The sequence below is a fragment of the Sciurus carolinensis genome, chromosome 3 (genome assembly GCF_902686445.1).
Source record: "Sciurus carolinensis chromosome 3, mSciCar1.2, whole genome shotgun sequence".
NCBI classification, from domain to species: domain Eukaryota; kingdom Metazoa; phylum Chordata; class Mammalia; order Rodentia; family Sciuridae; genus Sciurus; species Sciurus carolinensis.
In genome coordinates this window covers 123,386,602-123,407,638 of record NC_062215.1, presented here as the reverse complement: position 1 = coordinate 123,407,638, position 21,037 = coordinate 123,386,602, and the positions used below count along the sequence as shown (strand labels likewise).

At 36.4% G+C, this 21,037-nt stretch overlaps 1 protein-coding gene across 1 annotated transcript in view; it reads left to right on the top strand.

Annotated features, from left to right (window-relative positions):
* Ola1 (Obg like ATPase 1) overlaps nucleotides 1–21,037 on the top strand; it is a 166,709-nt gene that overhangs the window by 98,638 nt on the left and 47,034 nt on the right. The window contains exon 5 of the mRNA XM_047545810.1: nucleotides 8,048–8,223. Coding sequence (XP_047401766.1) covers nucleotides 8,048–8,223 — 176 coding nt within the window. The remainder of the gene's footprint in view (nucleotides 1–8,047; nucleotides 8,224–21,037) is intronic.

Below are 21,037 nucleotides of genomic sequence, written 5' to 3'. Positions count from 1 at the left end.
TTGTAAAAAATAATGCATGTTCATTATAAAAAGTTAAAAGTGAGACACAACTATGACAAAGAAGTTTGAATAAACGTATTACCTATGGCTTCCAAAAGAATCACAGTCACTCAATTCTTCTCTGTTACTCAGTTGGTTAAAATTGAGGGTTGTAATTAAGAAATTGCCATTTTAAATCTGCTAAGGCACTGCTAAGAAATGTTGTTGAAGTCATCACTGTAGTCAGTCATTGGGCCCTATATAAAGATAATTATTTGGATAGTTTTCATTCTGAGTGTCTTGGAAAACTTAGTTATTTCTATAACTGACCAGGATATATGTGTTGCTCAGATTGCCAGGAAGCTAATTTTTATTTTTTATTGTGTCATTTGTGTAAGATGTCTCAAATCATCACAAGAAATAAATAATATTCTTTGGGGGGAGGTCTGTGTATTGTACTTAGTAGTAGTAAAATATAGTATACCTCATTATTTCTTACTAATTTTGTTTATATGAATTTGACATAACAAGGCGATAGTTGTATGCCAAAAGTACTTAAATATTACTTTTTTTTTTTTTTTTTTTTTTTTTACGTTTACATAGGGTAATGATGTTTATTATATTTTTCCCCTCCCCCCCACCCCTCCCACCCCTCCCACCCCTCCCACCCCTCTTTTCCCTCTACACAGTCCTTCTTTCCTTCATTCTTACTGCTCTCCTTAGCCTAACTCTAAACCTAACCCTAAACCTAATGCTAGCCCCTCCCACCCCCCATTATATGTCCTCATCCGCTTATCAGCGAGATCATTCGTCCTTTAGTTTTTTGAGATTGGCTTATCTCACTTAGCATGATATTCTCCAATTTCGACCATTTGCCTACAAATGCCATAATTTTATCATTCTTCATTGCGGAGTAATATTCCATTGTATAAATATGCCACAGTTTCTTTATCCATTCATCAACTGAAGGACATCTAGGTTGGTTCCACAATCTGGCTATGGTGAATTGAGCAGCAATGAACATTGATGTGGCTGTATCTCTGTAGTATGCTGATTTTAAGTCCTTTGGGTATAGGCCAAGGAGTGGGATAGCTGGGTCAAATGGTGTTTCCATTCCAAGCTTTCTGAGGAATCTCCACACTGCTTTCCAGAGTGGTTGCACTAATTTGCAACCCCACCAGCAATGTATGAGTGTTCCTTTTTCACCACATCCTCGCCAACACCTATTGTTGCTTGTATTCTTGATAATCGCCATTCTAATTGGGGTGAGATGAAATCTTAGGGTAGTTTTGATTTGCATTTCCCTTATTACTAGGGATGTTGAACATTTTTTCATATATCTGGTGATTACTTGTACATCTTCTTCTGTGAAGTGTCTGTTCATTTCCTTAGCCCATTTGTTGATTGGATTATTTGTATTCTTCGTGTAGAGTTTTTTGAGTTCTTTATAGATTCTGGAAATTAGCGCTCTATCTGAGGTATGGTTGGCAAAGATATTCTCCCACTCTGTAGGCTCTCTCTTCACATTTCTGATAGTTTCCTTTGCTGAGAGAAAGCTTTTTAGTTTGAATCTATCCCAGTTGTTGATTCTTGCTTTTATTTCTTGTGCTATGGGAGTCCTGTTAAGGAAATCTGATCCTGAGCCAACAAGTTGAAGATTTGGACCTACTTTTTCTTCTATAAGATGCAGGGTCTCTGGTCTGATTCCGAGGTCCTTGATCCATTTTGAGTTGAGTTTTGTGTAGGGTGAGAGATAGGGGTTTAGTTTCATTCTATTGCATATAGTTTTCCAGTTTTCCCAGCACCATTTGTTGAAGAGGCTATCTTTTCTCCATTGCATATTGTTGGAACCTTTGTCTAGTATGAGAAAATTGTATTTATTTGGGTTTGTGTCCATGTCCTCTATTCTGTACCATTGATCTACCTGTCTATTTTGGTACCAATACCATGCCGTTTTTGTTACTATTGCTTTGTAGTAGAGTTGAAGATCTGGTATTGCAATACCCCCTGCTTCGCTCTTGCTACTGAGGATTGCTTTAGCTATTCTAGGTTTTTTATTCTTCCAGATGAATTTCATAATTGCTTGCTCTATTTCTGCGAGGTACATCATTGGGATTTTAATTGGAATTGCATTGAATCTGTATAGAACTTTAGGTAGTATAGCCATTTTGACGATATTAATTCTGCCTATCCAGGAACATGGGAGATCTTTCCATCTTCTAAGGTTTTCTTTAATTTCTTTCTTTAGTGTTCTGTAGTTCTCATTGTAGAGGTCTTTCACCTCTTTTGTGAGATTGATTCCCAAGTATTTTATTTTTTTCGATGCTATTGTGAATGGAGTAGTTTTCCTAATTTCTCTTTCTGAAGATTCATCACTTATGTATAAAAATGCATTGGATTTATGAGCATTGATCTTGTAACCTGCTACTTTACTGAATTCACTTATGAGTTCTAAAAGTTTTCTGGTGGAATTTCCAGGTTCCTCTAAATATATAATCATGTCATCAGCGAACAGGGATAGTTTGAGTTCTTCTTTTCCTATTCGTATCCCTTTAATTTCTTTGGTTTGTCTGATTGCTCTGGCTAGAGTCTCAAGGACGATGTTGAATAGAAGCGGTGAAAGAGGGCATCCCTGCCTTGTTCCAGTTTTTAGGGGGAACGCTTTCAGTTTTTCACCATTTAGAATGATATTAGCCATGGGCTTAGCGTAGATGGCCTTTATAATGTTTAGGAATGTTCCCATTACCCCAATTTTTTCTAGTGTTTTGAGCATGAAGGGATGCTGTATTTTATCAAATGCTTTTTCTGCATCTATTGAAATAATCATGTGATTCTTAACTTTAAGTCTGTTGATATGGTGAATGACATTTATTGATTTCTGAATGTTGAACCAACCTTGCATCCCTGGGATAAAACCCACTTGATCGTGGTGCACTATCTTTTTAATATATATTTGTATGCGATTTGCTAAAATTTTGTTGAGAATTTTTGCATCGATGTTCATTAAGGATATTGGTCTGAAATTTTCTTTCCTTGATGTGTCTCTGTCTGGTTTAGGTATCAGGGTGATATTGGCTTCATAGAACGAGTTTGGTAGGGTTCCCTCCTCTTCTATTTCATGGAATAGTTTGAGGAGTATTGGAATGAGCTCTTCTTTAAAGGTTTTATAGAACTCGGCTGAGAACCCATCTGGTCCTGGACTTTTCTTTGTTGGTAGGCTTTTGATGACCTCTTCTATTTCATTGCTTGAAATTGGTTTATTTAAGTTGTGTATGTCCTCCTCGTTCAGTTTAGGTAGTTCATATGTCTCTAGAAATTTGTTGATGTCTTCAAGGTTTTCTGTTTTGTTGGAGTATAGATTTTCGAAATAGCTTCTAATTATGTTTTGTATTTCATTCGTGTCTGTTGTGATGTTTCCTTGTTCATTCCGAATTTTAGTAATTTGAGTTTTCTCCCTTTTTCTCTTTGTTAGTGTGGCTAAGGGTTTATCAATTTTATTTATTTTTTCAAAGAACCAACTATTTATTTTATTAATTTTTCCGATTGTTTCTTTTGTTTCGATTTCGTTGATTTCGGCTCTGATTTTAACTATTTCCTGTCTTCTACTACTTTTGGTATTGGTCTGCTCTTCTTTTTCTAGCGCTTTGAGCTGTAGTGTTAACTCGTTTATTTGTTGATTTCTACTTCTTTTTTTGAATGCACCCCATGAAATAAATCTTCCTCTAAGTACTGCTTTCATAGTGTCCCAGAGATTTTGATATGATGTGTCTTTGTTCTCGTTTACTTCTAAGAATTTTTTAATTTCCCTCCTGATGTCTTCTGTTATCCATTCATCATATAATAGTGTATTATTTAGTCTCCAGGTATTGCAGAAGTTTCTGTTTTTTATTCTGTCATTTATTTCTAATTTCAATCCATTATGATCTGATAGAGTACAAGGTAGTATCTCTATCTTCTTGTATTTACTAACAGTAGCTTTGTGGCATAAAATATGGTCTATTTTAGAGAAGGATCCATGTGCTGCTGAGAAGAAAGTGTATTCGTTCTTTGTTGGATGGTATATTCTATATATGTCCGTTAAGTCTAAATTGCTGGTTGTGTTGTTGAGATCTATAGTTTCTTTATTCAATTTTGTTTGGACGATCTATCCAGTGGTGAGAGAGGTGTGTTAAAATCGCCTAGTATTATTGTGTTGTGGTCTATTTGATTTCTGGAATTGAGAAGGATTTGTTTGACGTACGTGGATGAGCCAATGTTCGGGGCATAGATATTTATGATTGTTATGTCTTGCTGATTTATGCTTCCCTTAAGCAGCATGTAGTGTCCTTCTTTATCCCTTCTGACTAGTTTTGGTTTGAAGTCCACATTATCTGAGATGAGGATGGATACTCCAGCTTTTTTGCTGTGTCCGTGTGCATGGTATGTTTTTCCCCATCCTTTCACCTTTAGTCTATGGGTGTCTCTTTCTATGAGATGTGTCTCTTGCAGGCAGCATATTGTTGGATTTTTCTTTTTAATCCAATCTGCCAGTCTGTGTCTTTTGATTGATGAATTCAGGCCATTAACATTCAGGGTTATTATTGTGATATGATTTGTATTCCCAGTCAATTGACTCATATTTGTTTTTGACATGATTCGGTTTCTCCTTTATTTGGCTATTCCTTTAGGCTAGCGCCTCCTGTTGCTGATTTGCATCGTTGTTTTTCATCTCTTCCTCATGGAATATTTTGCTGAGAATGTTCTGTAATGCTGGCTTTCTTTTTGTAAATTCCTTTAGCTTTTGTTTATCATGGAAGGATCTTATTTCATCGTCAAATTTGAAGGTAAGTTTTGCTGGGTATAAGATTCTTGGTTGGCATCCATTTTCTTTCAGGGCTTGGTATATGTTGTTCCAGGCCCTTCTAGCTTTTAGGGTCTGGATTGAAAAATCTGCTGATATTCTTATTGGTTTCCCTCTGAATGTAATTTGATTCTTTTCTCTCGCGGCCTTTAAAATTCTGTCTTTATTTTGTATGTTAGGTATTTTCATAATAATGTGCCTTGGTGTGGGTCTGTTGTAATTTTGTATGTTTGGAGTTCTATAAGCCTCTTGTACTTGGTTTTCCATTTCGTTCTTCAGATTTGGGAAATTTTCTGTTATTATTTCATTGAATAGATTGTTCATTCCTTTGGTTTGTTTCTCTAAGCCTTCCTCAATCCCAATAATTCTCAAATTTGGCCTTTTCATGATATCCCATAGTTCTTGGAGATTCTGTTCATGATTTCTTACCATCTTCTCTGTTTGTTCCACTTTGTTTTCAAGGTTAAATATTTTGTCTTCAATGTCTGAGGTTCTGTCTTCCAGGTGTTCTATCCTATTGGTTATGCTTTCTATGGAGTTTTTAACTTGGTTTATTGTTTCCTTCATTTCAAGGATTTCAGTTTGGTTTTTTTTCAGTATCTCTAACTCTTTATTGAAATGATCTCTTGCTTCCCGTATTTGGTCTTTTAACTGTTGATTGGTGCGATCATTTAATGCCTGCATTTGCTCTTTCATCTCCTCCTTCAATGCCTGCATTTGCTCTTTCATCTCCTCATTAGCTTCCCTGATCGTTTTAATTACGTACATTCTGAACTCCCTTTCTGACATTTCTTCTGCTCTGCTGTCATTGGGTTTTATTGATGTAGTATCTAGGTTTGTTTGGGACATTTTCTTCCCTTGTTTTCTCATAATGGTCAGTTGTCAGTGGGACCCTGAGATATTGCAGTTTTCCACTATTGGCTTATAGTGTCCCAGTAGATTTCCAGTGTATCACCTCCCAGCCTTCAGTAGCCTGATGTCTTGGAGGAATCTGATAAAGCAGCTCATTCGAAGAATACTGCCCCTAGCCCCCTACTGGTTCCACGTTTTGGAACTGGCTCTGTGCGGAAATGCTCTCACTGTGGGCCTGCACCGTGCAGCTGGCCGTGTGGGAAGAGCCCACTGCCGGAGTGTGGAAGACTACCTTGGGAAGACTCAAGCTGCCCTGCCCGGCTCTGCTAAGCCACCTCTATCTGGGCCTGCCACCCGGGCTGAGCTTTACCCAGTGGGCAGACTCACCCGTGGCTCCACTTCAGTTCGAGTCTCTCAATGCCTCCCCTTCTTAACTCCTGGGTTGTGGAGCGACCGGAGGTGCAGTCTCCCTCTAGGCCGCCATCTTGGATCGCCCCGTGAAGAGAGCCCACAGCCGGAGTGGGCAGAGCCGCCTGAAGAGGTCTCCGGCTGCCCTGCCCTTATCCCTGAGGCTGACTGCAGATCGAGGCTCTCCGCTGGTTCTTTGCAGGAGTACACTGCACTGCAGGGGCTCCGGGACTCGGAGCGTGCTCTGTTCAGACAGGCTCTCGCTAGCGGGCCAGTTCCGTTCCGAGAACCTGGAGAAGCTGGCTGTGTGGGCGGGGCCCACCGCCGGAGTGCGCAGGACTGCCTGTGGATGACTCTAGCTGCCCTGCCCGGCTCCGATAAGCCACCTCTATCTGGGCCTGCCACCCGGGCCGAGCTTTACCCAGTGGGCAGACTCACCCGTGGCTCCACTTCAGTCCGAGTCTCTCAATGCCTCCCCTTCTTAACTCCTGGGTTCTGGAGCGACCGGAGGTGCAGTCTCCCTCTAGGCCGCCATCTTGGATCGCCTAAATATTACTTTAAATACTTATATTTTAATTCCAATAATATACTTATTATTACTGAATAATCCACATTAGGATACAAACTACTTCATTATTTTTAATTCTGGGAAATTATATATTGTCTCTATCTCTATCTCTATCTCTATCTCTATCTCTCTCTTTGTACTGGGGATTGAATCCAGGGACATTTTACTACTGAGTTACATCCTACCCCTTTTTATTTTTTATTTTGACATGGTCTCGCTAAGTTGCTGAGGCTGGTCTTGATCTTGTGATCCTCCTGCCTCAACCTCCCAAGTCACTGGAATTACAGGCATGCACCACTGTGCCTATTTTAAAACTCTTTGTAACCTGTATTAAGAACATCCAAGTCTTTGGTATCTAAGTATGAACTATATTTAGTGTTTCTCTTAGCAAACTCAAGGAAACTCTTAACATTTCTATGATACCTCTATCTAAAATAAATGATACTTATGTTAGAAAACATCTTATTTTATGAGTATAATCAAATTGGTTATTTTAATGAGATTAATTTGTCTGTAAATGCATTTATTGTTTTGTGGATATATCATTGCTTTCTGTTTATAATATTTCTTTACATTTGTTCATTTTTTGTGATACTGTTCTTTATCTGGTAATTTGAGTAAATCCCAGTTGAATTATGTTGCCACATTATGTCTTCAAAAGGGCATAAAGTCAGTACACATGCTTCAGTAATATCTGGTTGTTTTACCCTTATGTTTCCAGTTGGCAATTTGAAATTATGGCTTCAACTGCACTTTAAATATGTGATAATAGCATGTGTTTCTAATAAGGGCCAGCACCATTTTGTTCAGATAGTGTGAATGGTTGTCACTCATATATGACAAATGCACCTTCATCTGCTTCTTTGATAGCCCCCTAAAAACCATACCCTCAAATCAGGCCGATGAAATTAGCTGCTGTGTAAATTGTGTGTCTGAGTGGTTCATTATCTAATCACCGTCAGAACCACAGTGATAAAGTAGATTGAAGCAGGGAAGAGGTCTGCCAGATGATTTCAGCCCCCCCTCCCAAATCTGGTTTCCCTTGGAAACCCTAATAGTGTGGTTTAGAACTTCAGGCTTTCATGCCTGGAATTCAGTATCTTTTAATGTACCAAACTTGGAAATGCCAATAGTTCTGAAACATAATTTTTTTCTCTGTACAGAGTATACTTTTATTTATTTCAATCAGTTTTGAAATGTTGAGGCTCTTGAATTGTGTTGTTGTCAGTACTCTATTACTAAGTGGGAAAAAAAATACTATGTCCTACTTGGATACAATTCAGAATAATTATTCACTAAACCTATTGCTCACATCTAGAAATCTTCCACTCTGCTCTCTCTAATCATAATGACCTCTGCATTATTTGTTTATTAAATTGCTTCCCTTTAATTCATTTTAGGTGCTTTTGAAGATGATGATATCACGCATGTTGAAGGAAGTGTAGATCCCATCCGAGATATAGAAATAATACATGAAGAACTTCAGCTTAAAGATGAGGAAATGATTGGGCCCATTATAGATAAACTAGAAAAGGTGGCTGTGAGAGGAGGAGATAAAAAACTAAAACCTGAATATGTAAGTAAAAATTTACAGCTTCTTCAGAAACTTAAAATTTGTCTTGATAAAAATTTAAAAAAATAAAGCACATAAAACATCTAATATTGTTATAGAGTTATTACTGATAAGCATTTTTTTGAGCAACCAATGGTCATGATGATAGACTATGTAATGTGTTCTTGGCAAGCCATAGTTAGTAATATGGAGTGTTAATTTGGGTACAGGATAGATCTTTGAAAATTAATATTTGATGAAATGTGATTTTGTGATGAAAAACACCAGATTTAGAAATGACTGAAAATATGAATGTCATGGATTTCAATTAGTGATTTACAGAAAGAATTGGTCTTCCTAGGGATTGATCGAATGAATGCACTCTTTAAGTGGGCATGACTTTTATCTTTTATGGAATGAAAACATGCATTATTGTCCTTACTATTAATAAGCATGTTTGTTTTCTAGCATATTATTAGTAACATTGTAATAAATGTTTTAAATCAGTTTTGAGATTTTTAATTTAAATATGATTGAATTGTCTCACATTTAAAAAGCTGTGCCTTAGGTGTTCATTTTCTTGTTAATATCTTCTATAGACTCTTGTTGCTTTTTAATGCATCTTTGTTATGGGAAGATGCTTCTAATTTTTCTATATTAAATTTAATACATGATTTGTTTTAATTTTCTCATTTTTAGAAACTGTGATTGTCCCATCTTTCCCCCTTCCTTACTTATTTTTAATAAATTTGGGAAATTTCAGTGTTAAGGAAGAAATCAGTTACAGAATTAACTTCTAAATTTGGGCACACTAATGGTCAATAACTAATGGTCAAAAGCACTTGAATTTAGGATAAGGAAACCTGTGTTGTGTTATTGATTTCCTTAGTATGGAGCAAGTCCAGGTTGCTTTACTTCTTTTAACTTTTAACATCATGATTATTTCCTGTTTGTATAGAAGGGAAAATAGAGATTTGTCTGAAGAATTTGTACAAGGTTTAAAATTGTACAAGGTTTAGAATAGGGGTATTACAAATTTGAGTAAACATATTCCTGGGACTGGGATGTAGCCGTGTGGTAGTATACTTAGCTAATATGCATGAGACCTTGGATTAGATACCCTGCACCACCACCACCCCAAAAAATTATATATACACACATCTATTTACACACCACCTTCCTTTTAAAATAGGGGGGGAAAAATGTGAGAAAGATGTTGGGATTAAAATAATTCATTTGCCCCAACCAACATGGTTCTGATTAGAATAAGTCCTGTTTGTGGTCACCCCTTTGTTCATTGAAACTACCTGATATCCACAGATCTATCACCAATCTTACTGACTTAAAAGTAAATTTACCAATCGTTCTTTTACTTAAATGGAAGAAAAGAGCATCAGACTCTTCTGACATTTTAGGCTACCATTTCCTGATTTTTCTATCAAAGAAAGCCAGAATGTTGAGTATAGTTACTGCTTGTAACAACATCTCCTTCTCATTTTTAGCTATTTTCCTAGAATTCCAATACAACATTTGAAAAGCATCACTTGGACTTATGTTTACAGAATAATTGAAATACCTTCTTCTTATTCATTTTTCCCTTTCAGTATCAAGCTCTTCTTGACAGAAAACAGCCCAATTTTTCTAAAAAGTTTTGTTTTTCTCATTAGGTTGAGTTGCTTGAGAACAAATTATAGTTCAGTGTTTTTCAACCTTCTTGTCATTGTTACCACCTTTTGAGAAAATTAATTAATTTAATTCCTCCCTAGTGAGAAAAGTTAATACTAATAACTAGGATTTTGGCAGATAGGGTTGAGTTTTTGAGGGCCATATATCTCCCAACACCCAGAACCAATTTTCTCCCCACCTGGGGAGGTATTATTCCCTTTGAGAATGCATAGTATATAGCAAACTCAATATTTATACATATGGTAAAAACAAATGGCTTATAAAATTTTTTTTAGTTTTTATCAAAAATAGGATTTTATCTGTAACAATTTGAGAAGAATTAATATTTATAATATTGAATACTTTAATGAATGACTATCCTTTATTTTATTTATTGAACTAGGCTCTGTTGGACACTTTTAAAATAAATTAAGTTTCTTCTTTAAACCACACACTGTTTAATAAATGTACTTTATGAGTTGGTTAAGATTTTACACTTAAAATTAACATCAAGTTTTCAAGCAGATCAGTGTGGCTGTGGAGCCAATGTTTTGTTCCTCCTTTTTTATTTAACATTTTCTTTTTAAATTGTAAAATATAACATACAAAAACATACACTAATAGCATAATTATAGTTTAACATATAGTTGTAAAACAAATACTAATTTAAAAAAAAAAAAACTCCTTGCATAGCATATCAAGAAATAAAATAGTACCCTCACATTTTCCTATCACTTATCAGTCTTAACTCTTTTATCCTCCCATAGCTAATCAATGTTTAGGTTTTTATAGTAATACTGTTTTTACTTTTTATATATCAACAGTGTGTATACCATCTAAAATACTATGAATGAGCTTTGCCTGATTTTGAACTTTATATGAATTGTGATGTGTATATTTGTGTGGTTTTCATTTCACATTATTTTTGTATGATTTATTCATACTGCATTTATCTTTAACTCATTTATTTTCCTTGCTGTCAAATATTTTATTGAACATTTTTGTACATTCTGGTATACATAAGGACAGTCTGAGGTATGTATCTAGAAGTCAGTAGTGTATGTATCTCATAACCTTTTTGGATAACACTGTTTTCCTACTGTATGAAAAAGTTTTCCTGTTGCCAACACATCAACACTTTGTATTGTCGGATTTTTTCATTTTTGCAATTTGGTAGCCATGTTATGGTATTTGTGGTTCTCTCTTGCAGCTCCCTATTTAAGGTTAAACACCCGTAAAAATGTTTATTGGACCTTTGAGACATCCACTTCAATTTTCGTTGTTTTTGTTTTTATTTTTGGTGGTGGTGCTAGGGATTGAACCCAGGGCCTTGTGCACAAGAGGCAAGCATTCTACCAACTGAGTTATATCCCCAGCCCGAGATAGCCACTTAAAAAAAAAAAAAAATTAGTTGAAGATGAACACAATATGTATGTTTATTTCTTTATTTTTATGTGGTATTGAGGATCAAACCCAGTGCCTCACACGTGCTAGGTAAGTGCTCTTCCACTCCAGCCCGAGTCATCTAGTTTTATAAAATGATTGTTCTGACTCTTTTGCTCATTTTTCTATTGGAGTAATGTTTTTTCTCATTAATTTTTGAAAATTACTTATGTATTCTGAATACTAGGCCTTTGTTATAAGTGGATTACAATTATTTTCTCCTTCAGCTTTTGTTTTTTTGTTCTTTTTATGGTATTATTTGATGAACAGGTCTTTATTTTAAGATTAGTATTTTCTGTCTAAAGAAATCTTTCCTACTTAAGGTCATCAAGGTAATTTCCTATTTTGTCTTCTGAAACCTTTATTGTTTTGCCTCTCACCTGGAATTGATTTTGTCATTGTTGTTAATGATGCTGAGATAGTCATCCAGTTTGATTTTTGTTGTTGTCATTGTTGTTCCCATGTGGAAAGCCTGTTATTCCAGGTCCACTTCTTAAAAAGAGTCCTTTCCCTACTTCAGCGAAGTCTTTGTGGTAAATCAGTTAGTAGCATCTTATCTGTTAACATCTATGGATAAGCACTTTGACTCTACCTGCTATACTTCTGTTACTTGATCTCTTACTATTGCAATGTTTTCTTTTTATGTTAATTTATTTAGGGAAAGTATTTCCCTAAAAGTATTTTCCTTCAAATGGCCTCCGAAAAGAGTTAAAATCATATACACTGACTTTAGCTATTTATGACGTGTATTCATCAAACTGTAATTTTGTCTTTGTGCTGGAGAAAGTGTTTTGAAGTTTCTATTTGAACTTGGAAAAGTAATGTGGTAAGAGATATGAAGCTCATACAGACATTAGAAGTCATAGGCTTTAGGATCAATTCTACCTTCACTAACTTGAAGTAAAGTAGAGACCATGTAATTTGTAAAGATTAAGAAAAAATTCCTGCCAGGTGTGGTGGCACACACCTGTAATCCCAGCACTCTGGAGTCTAAGGCAGGAAGATTGCAAGTTCAAGGCCAGCCTGGGCAACTTGGCAAGACCCTATCTTACAATAAAAAAACAGAGCTGGGAATGTAGCTCAGTGGCAGAGCATTCCTGGATTTAGTCCCTGGTATACACATACACACACACACACACACACACACACACACACACACACACACCCACAAACACAACCAGAAGAAATTCCTGATGAACTTTCCTTAGGACTGTGCCAGTTTGAGACACAAAGCCAATGAACACACATAACTCATCTCCTTTTAATCTAGTCTGTGTATCTTAGATTGGGTTTCTTCAGAAGCAGACCTCCAGGCAAGGATTGGAGTGCAAATGATTTCTTTGGGAGCTGTCCTGAGAGTTACATATCAGGAAGAGAATTGATACTAAGGTAGTAAAGAAAATGATACAAAGTATGTAAATGAGCAGGTTGCCACAGTGGATAATTAGGGCTCATTCCTGCTGGGGACTTCTGGAAACAGTGTAGATATCTGTGGGTAGGCATTTTGACTTACAGTTTTCTACTGAAAGGACAAGGAAGCTAACATACTTATCAACCAATTTCCATCAGTTACTGGTTATGGTTACTCTTAGAAGAGCTCATTCCCTGAAACTTGATGTCTATGTGACCTGAGCACAGTGCTTAAAGTTATTTAAGTGCAAAGTTAAAGGTATTTGCCTTAAGAAGCCATTAACATGTACAGGATTTTTGATGGCATGGAGATGGGGGCAGGGTACATTAATAGTCTCTGTTTCACATCTCTTTACCCAGTGTACATTTAAATTTTTTTGTCCTAATCGTTCTAGTTATTTTTAGTTGTTCATTTGTATCACAAATTAAGTTTATTGGTGTTAGATATTTTTTTTCCTTTGAATTTATCTTTAGTTTTCTCTATAGGAAGAAGGTCCTATATGATTATGATATCAACTACTTATAGGAGAGTTTCTTTAAAAAAAAAGTTTCCTATGTTCTTCATAATATGGTCTAAAAGTATAAAAATGTGATGGATATAAAAGTGAAAGTTATAAGAGGTCATTTTTTTCAGTAGGTATTTACCAGATTATTTTTTAATATTGCTGATCTTCTCTTCCTGTTCATTTAATTGAGTCTCCTTTATTTTCTGAACAATCTTTCAGGAATTCAACAATTAAATCTCTTACTGTAAAATTTCCAATTTCTAGATTTGGATGTCATTTATATTTTTATGTTAATAAGCAAGAAAAACTTTAGTTAGCTATCCTGTAGTATAAAACATAAGCCTCCTTTTAAATGTTAAAAGAGAATGTTTCCTAAGGGTAAAGTTGATATGGTCTGACACAGACGACACCTTTTGTAGTGGATTTGCTGTCCAAAGTAAAACTGAAACATTAAAGAAAGCAGGAATGGGATAAGCATTTCATTTTTCTATCAACCAAGTAAGTGTATTAGTTTCCTAGGACTGCCATAACAAGTGCCAACAGTGGATGTTTTGCAAAATGAAAGAAATTAATCTTTTGCAATTCTGTAGGATTCGAAGTTTGAAGGTGCCAGCAGGGCCTCAAGTACCTATGGGTGGAATCCTTCCTTGCCTTTCTGGCTTCTGGTGGCCCCAAGTATTCTTTGCCTGTAGCGACATAACTGTAGTCTCCACCTTGTCTTCACATAGCTGTCTTCCTTCTGTGTTTCTATCCAAATTTCCCTCTTCCTAGAATGACACTAGTCATACTGGATCAAGGATGCATCCCATGGCCTCATCTTGTTTGATTCCCAAAGAAAGTCATGTTCTGTATACTAGGGATTAGGATTTCAGCATATCTTTTGGAGGATCACAATTCAACTTGTAAAGCCAAAGCATTAAGATAATGTTTAATCTTAAATCTATTTAAGTGTGTGTACATTCCATTTAGAAAGACGACATTTGGAAAATGAGGGTTAGGGATATATCTCACCCCAGCACTGCAACTAAAATTTATCACCTGTTTTATATGTGGTTTTTTTGTTTTTTGTTTTTAACTCCTGACTTTTGCTTACTTGCAATTAGTTATTTATAGCTTCGTGTTTACTCTAGCCTGTATTTTTTTCAGTATGTTTTTTCACCTTAAGTCTACAAATTTATTCTCTCAGTATTTCCTAATTCAGATTCCTGAAATCTAGCATCACCTTGCCTCAGTGAATTTCCATTTTGGCAGTGCTTTTGCAGGAGACCACTATATAGAGTCAAGTGTCTATTAGTTCTGTGACTTGGACACTGTCTTTATTAGGACTATCCCCTCAGCAGAAGCTGTGGACTAAGTCATGTTCCTTTGGGAAAGGACTGGGAATCTAGTACCATATTGAACAATGTGTTTAGTATTCTTTATAAAAAGGAATGAGACTTGGTGCTGTTATTTATTTGAGGATAGTAGTTAGGAAGTACAAAGCTGTTCAAGGGTTCCAGGATAATATGGAAGAACATATTGTATTTGGGGCAAGGTAACTAAGATTATACTCATTTGAGGCCAGACTACTTTAGAATCAACAACTTATATATGCCCTGAGAGGAAGGGAGTGAACTCATATATAAGAACTGATGTTATAGTACATGGGAACATTTCCCCAGATACTCCCACCTATCCACTTTCTCTTTTTCCACAAGAGAGAGAAAAGGTAAGCCTTACAGAAAAGAGATATTTGCAGCATCTGGCAAAGAACTTTTCTTCAGAGTATGCAAGGAATTCCTACCAATAAAAAAGAAGAAGACAGCCCTATAGAAAAATAGGCAAAGACTTGAATAAGTACCTCATAATGGAGCATATACCCTGTTGGTCACAACAGAAATTCAGACCAAGGTGAATTACAACATGCTTATGTAAGTTAAAAGACTGATAATACCAAGTGTTGGAAAGACTGAGGCAAATAGAATTTGCATCTGGGACTGACAGAAGTATAAATCAGTACATCTGCTTTTGAAAACTGACTAGCAACATATACTAAGTTTGCATGAATATATGACCTATGACTGAGCAGTTCCAGTCTTATGTATATGCCATTTCAAGGGAAATGGTTGCATGTATTTAACAGAATGCGTGTATAAGAATGTTTCAGCAGCTTTATTCTAAATAGCCTAAAAATATAAACAACTTGGCTACGCTTCAACAATAGAATGGATACATTGAATATTCCTACAATGATATTATACAGCAGAGAAAAACCCTAGAGCTATGGACAACAACATGGATCAATTTCACAAGCAACACTGAGCGAAAGAAGCCAGGCACAACATACTGCATATATTGTATGAACCCATTTCTAAATATTTCAGTAATAAATTAATTAGTTAGGCAAAGAAACCAGAATAGTGATTATCTTTGGAGAAAAGTAAACCATTGTGACTACACTGCTGGTAATTGTTGATCAGGGTTGTAATTATAGGCAAGTGTTCATTCCATATAGTTCGTTGAGCTATACTCCTATGTTTTACTGATTGTATGTTATACTAAAGTATTTCTTCTTCTTAAGTTTGCCTGCAGACCATTGATTATCTTCTGCTCTATCAATTGTCTCAGTTTGGACTTTTATTTTCCTACTTCGATTTTGTTTTACAGAAGTGCTCTTATTTTAACATAGTTCAATTTTAAAATAATCTCCTTTATTGTTACTTCTTTTTTGTGTTCCCTTTAAAAAATACTTGTCAATAGGAAAGACAGTAGAATGAATCAGACATAACTTTTCTATGTTCACATATGAATACATCATCGGTGAAACTTCACATCATGTACAACCACAAGAATGGGATCTTATTTAGAATGAGTTTTGGTCCATGTATGTATAATATGTCAAAATATACTCTACTGTCATGTATATCTGAAAAGAACAAACAAACAGAAAACATAGTTACACTCCCAAACTGTCAGGAAAAAAAAATACTTGTCAATTCCAAGGTCATAATAGTCTATATTACCTTATAGATGTTTTATTCTGAAAAAGCATCACTTTTTACTGTATAAAAACTTTACACTTTGTATATAGTAGAAGGTGGGTAAGGATTTTTTCTTCCCTATAAAGATACTGGCTGACCCAATACTTCTTTGTTTTGTTTTTTATTTTTTTATTGGTGCTTTAAAGTTGTGCACAATGATGGGATAACACTAGTTCTTAAAAATGAAATTCATTTCTCTATTATTCTTCAATACCACCTTTACCACAACTCAAATAGTATATGTGTGTTATTGTCTATTAGAATATATAATAGAGGTCTGTTTTATGAGGGAAAGCCTAATTCAAGTTTTCCTCAATATGGTAATTAGAGGTAACTGGAGGAGTTGAAAGAAGATGTATTAGTAGACTTCTATCTAGACTACTTTGAGCTGGAAGTCTTGTCCTGTTTCTTTTGGTCTGAGTACATCAGTGGCTGTATTAAAGCCACCTAACCAGCACAAATCATCTCATTGGGTTATCAGCATCAGATATTAGGGTGTCAGGTTTGGCAATATTAATATTTACTTTGTGCCTAGAACTGTGACAGTTGTTTTATATTTATTTTCTTATTTATCCTTGTGATCACCTTGTGTTCAAGTTATTATCCCAGTTTTACAGAAATAAACTTAAGAGAGGTTAGGTAACTTTCTCAAAGTTACAGAGCCACCAAAAAAGTGATAGTCAAGATTTAAATTCAAATCTGGTGCTAAAATCATATTCTTAATCTTATTCTATCATTCTGAACCTGTCCTTTTTATTTACCAATGTATTTTGGACATTTTCCTATACAAATGTACATTTAGATATGTTTTGTCTTAATAAATACAAAGCGTTCCATTGTATCATTGTTCCATGATTTATTATCAAATCTCCAATTAGTGCCATTTTAGATTGTATCTTTTCTTCTTCTGTTATGTCACACTATTCTAATTACTGTAGTCTTATGGTTTATTCTAAATATAATAGGATAATTCACATATTTTTCTCTCTAAACATTTTATCCTCAAGCAAAAGCAATTAATTTTTTTAAAATAATAATATATTTAATTCATAATATTCTTCAACATGTTATGATTTTAACTGGAATTGCATTAAACAAACATTATAATGGGTAGAATTTTCATCAGTACAAAATTAATCAGAATAAATAAGTTTTCAGTGCAGGGTCTGGTGAAGCTAATTTAGGGTCAGTGTCTCAACTTCTTGTCTGGGAGTGTATGGAACTAAAACATTCACTTACTTAACTATTGTAAGTCATATGAGTATTGCAACAGAGTTACTAACAATCATGCTTCTTGAATTTTGGGATCATGCATCTCTCTGAAAAGCTTTTCCCTGGACATGGTGGTATGTACGCCTATACTACACCATGTACACATAAACTCCCAGCAACTCAGAGATGGAGGCAGGAGGATGGCAAGTTTGAGGACATATTCAGCAACTTAGCAAGCCCATAAGCAACCTAATGAGATCATGTCTCAAAAATTAAAAAGGACTAGGAGTGCTAGGCACGGTGGTGCATGTCTGTAATCCCAGCAGTTTGGGAGGCTGAGACAAGAGCATCTCAAGTTCAAAGCCAGCCTCAGCAACTTAGCAAGGTGCTAAGCAACTCTGTGAGACCCTGTTTCTAAATAAAACACCAAAAACAAGAAAGACTAGGGGATGTGGTGCAGTGGTTAAGTGCCCCTGAGTTCAATCCCAGAAACAAAACAAAAGTAAAGTATTTGGAAAATATGTGCCATCTTTCCTCAAGAGCACATAAACATAGAAATTTACATATTTATATACAATTTCCAGGCATTAGGGACCCCCTGAAATCTGTTTATGGGTCATAGGTTAATAATTCTTGCTATGAGAAAACAGAAGTATACCCAAAATAAAGTCTAGTAAGTAGCCCAGAAAAGTCTATTAAACAATTGACTAGATTCTTATATTGTATACGAAAAGAGAAATACTACCAATTTGTAATATATGGACTGATGATCAGATATTATGCCCATATGAAAAATAAGAATATTTTAATCTCCCTGGTATCCTAAGTAAAAATGAGAACTTTTGAATAAATTATCATTGAGATGTGTAGGCTAAACAAGGAAGAAAAGCAGTAAGGAAGACAGGCCCAGGGTATTAGAATATGAACTTTCTAGTCACTTAGACTTACACTTAAATCTCAACTTTACTACCTACTAGCTATTGAATTTAAGCAATTTGCACATACTGAGTCTAAACACATTGCAGCTACTATTAAGAACAATAATAAAATACATCTAGGACATAGAGCATTTCTACAATTAAAAGTGTAAGGTTACAGGTAAGAAGAATCAGAGCAGAAGAACAAGGTATTCAAAGTAATAAGTAATAAAGTAAGGGGGTTTTTTTGGCATTTAAAAGATTTTTGTTAATCAAAAACCAATTCTTATAGAATTTTAAGGTCAGAAGCCTGATGTGAGATTCACCAAGAAAGCCAGTATTGTTAGTAACTGTTTTAGTCAGCTTTTTCAGTGCTGTGTCTAAAAGATCTGACCAGAACAATTTTAAAGGAGGAAAAGTTTATTTGAGGCTCATGGTTTCGTAGAAGGCCAGCTCTGTTCCTCAGGGTTTGAGGTGAGGCTGAACATCATGGCAGGAGAGGGTGGCAGAGGGAAGCAGCTCACACCACTCTTCAGATACAAAATATATACCCCATAGCCATGCCCTAATTCCCACCTCCTCCAGCTACACCCTGCCACTTCAAATCTCATCAGGGATTAATTCACTGATTGGGTTAAGACTCTTAAAACCCAATCATTTCTCCTCTGAACCTTCCTGCATTGTCTCACATATGAGTTTCTGGGGGACACTTCACATCCAAGCCATAACATTCTGCCTCTGGCCCCCAAAAGCTCACAACCATCTCACAAAGAAAATACATTTAGTCCATTTCCCCAAGTCCCCACACAGTCTCAACAATTCCAAGATTGCTAAAAGTTCAAGTACAAAGTCTTCTACAAGGCTCAAGGCAATCTTGTATTGTGAGCCCCTGTAAAAGTAAAAGCAATTTACAAATATCTGACATATAAAGGAATGGAGTAAACATTCCCATTTACATAATAGGGGCAAAGAAAGAAGGGACCCAAGCAAGACTGAAATCCAGCTGGACAAACAGGTCCTATAGCTCCATGTTCAGCATTTGGCATTGTGATATTATCTCCAAAGGACTTGTGTAGCTCCACCCCTGTGACCTTGTTTACAGCCCAAGTGGCCTTCCTGTTGACTTGTCTCTGCGTGATTCCTGCAACTTTCCTAAGACAATGTCCCACATTGCTGGCATTTCTAAATCTTGGGGTTTTCCACTGCAACTTTAGCTTTCTCCTCAAATCTTCACACTTTGACTTCTCAGGGGGTACCTGCAGGAACCCAGACACTGCTGCCCTTTGCCTGGCCTCCAAGGCCTTCCTTTGAAATCTGGTAGAAACCTTCATGATCCTCAGATTCTAACATCCTGCATTCCTACAGAACCAGCACAACGTGGTTCATCCTAAGATCTGCCACCATCTTGAACAGTTGCATAGAACCCTTGCTGCAGCAGAGTCTGAAGGTATGGGTGGCTGAGCATATTGAAAAAACTTCCTCGGCCCCTTTGTGCTAGGAAGCTGCCTCACTGGTCTTGAGAGAATTTTCACCTTTACTCCCTTGAACTTGAGATGGGTGTGGTCTTGCCAGCTCCTGAGATACCCTCAAGCTATCTTTCTCATTGTCTGTAGGCAGAGTCTTTATCATTCCTTTAGTGGCTGTAAAGTCTTTAACAACTGCAACTTCCTTAGCCCTAGTTTTACTCCTACCTTTCAAATCCACGTTTTTAAAATCTTTCTTCTTTGCCTTCTGCTCCTGATTATCACAATAAATTTGGCTAAAAGCTGCCAGCAATACCCATGCTACTGCCTGAATGCTATGCTGCCTAGACATTTCTTTCACCAGAGTAAGAAGTCCATCGCTTCTAAAATCAGCCTCAAAGAAAGTCTTAGGACACAGGCAAAATTCAGACAACTTCTCAGCCAGAACATAACATGGATGGCCTCTGTAAGCTCGGGGGCATGGCTAGTGGCCAAATAAAATGGGACAGAAAGTGGTGGAAGCAAGCTTTATTGGAATTTGGCTCTCAGGCGAAATTCCCAACTCCCCGCCACACACACACACACACACACACACACACACACACACACACACACACACACAGGTCAGGGTAGGGAGCCAGAGAAAATCGCTTGTGGCCCCAGCTGCCCAGGGTCTTTATAGGCCCCAATGGGCGGGGATCCTGCTGAGTGGAGGTAAGGGTCAGTGGAGTTTTCCTGCCCCTGTTTGATTAGTCGCCATATGGTACACTGTCCTCTGCCTTAGTTGCTCTGCTCTCCCTCATATAGTCACCCAAATTCTGACCTAACAGCCTCTACTCCAAATTCCAATGTAGTCCTCCTTTTCTGAACCCGTTTGAGCCAGATCTTCACTGATTACTATCCTATCGCCATTCTGGTCTTCTGAGCTCCCACCAGAATCAGCTGTTAATCTCTGCTTACAGCAATCTAAAGCATTTCCAGATTTCACTGCTGTACATCTCAAAATTTCTCCCACCAATTCCAAAAAAACAAAAAACTTTTGAACCACATGGTCAGGTTAGTCATAGCAATGACCCCTCTTTTGCTGCTGTGACTAAATGACCCAACCAGCATACCTGTAGAGTAGAGTTTATTTGAATGCTCACAGTTTCAGAGGTCTTAGTCTCTAGAAGGTCAGCTCCATTTCTTAGGGCTTGAGGTGA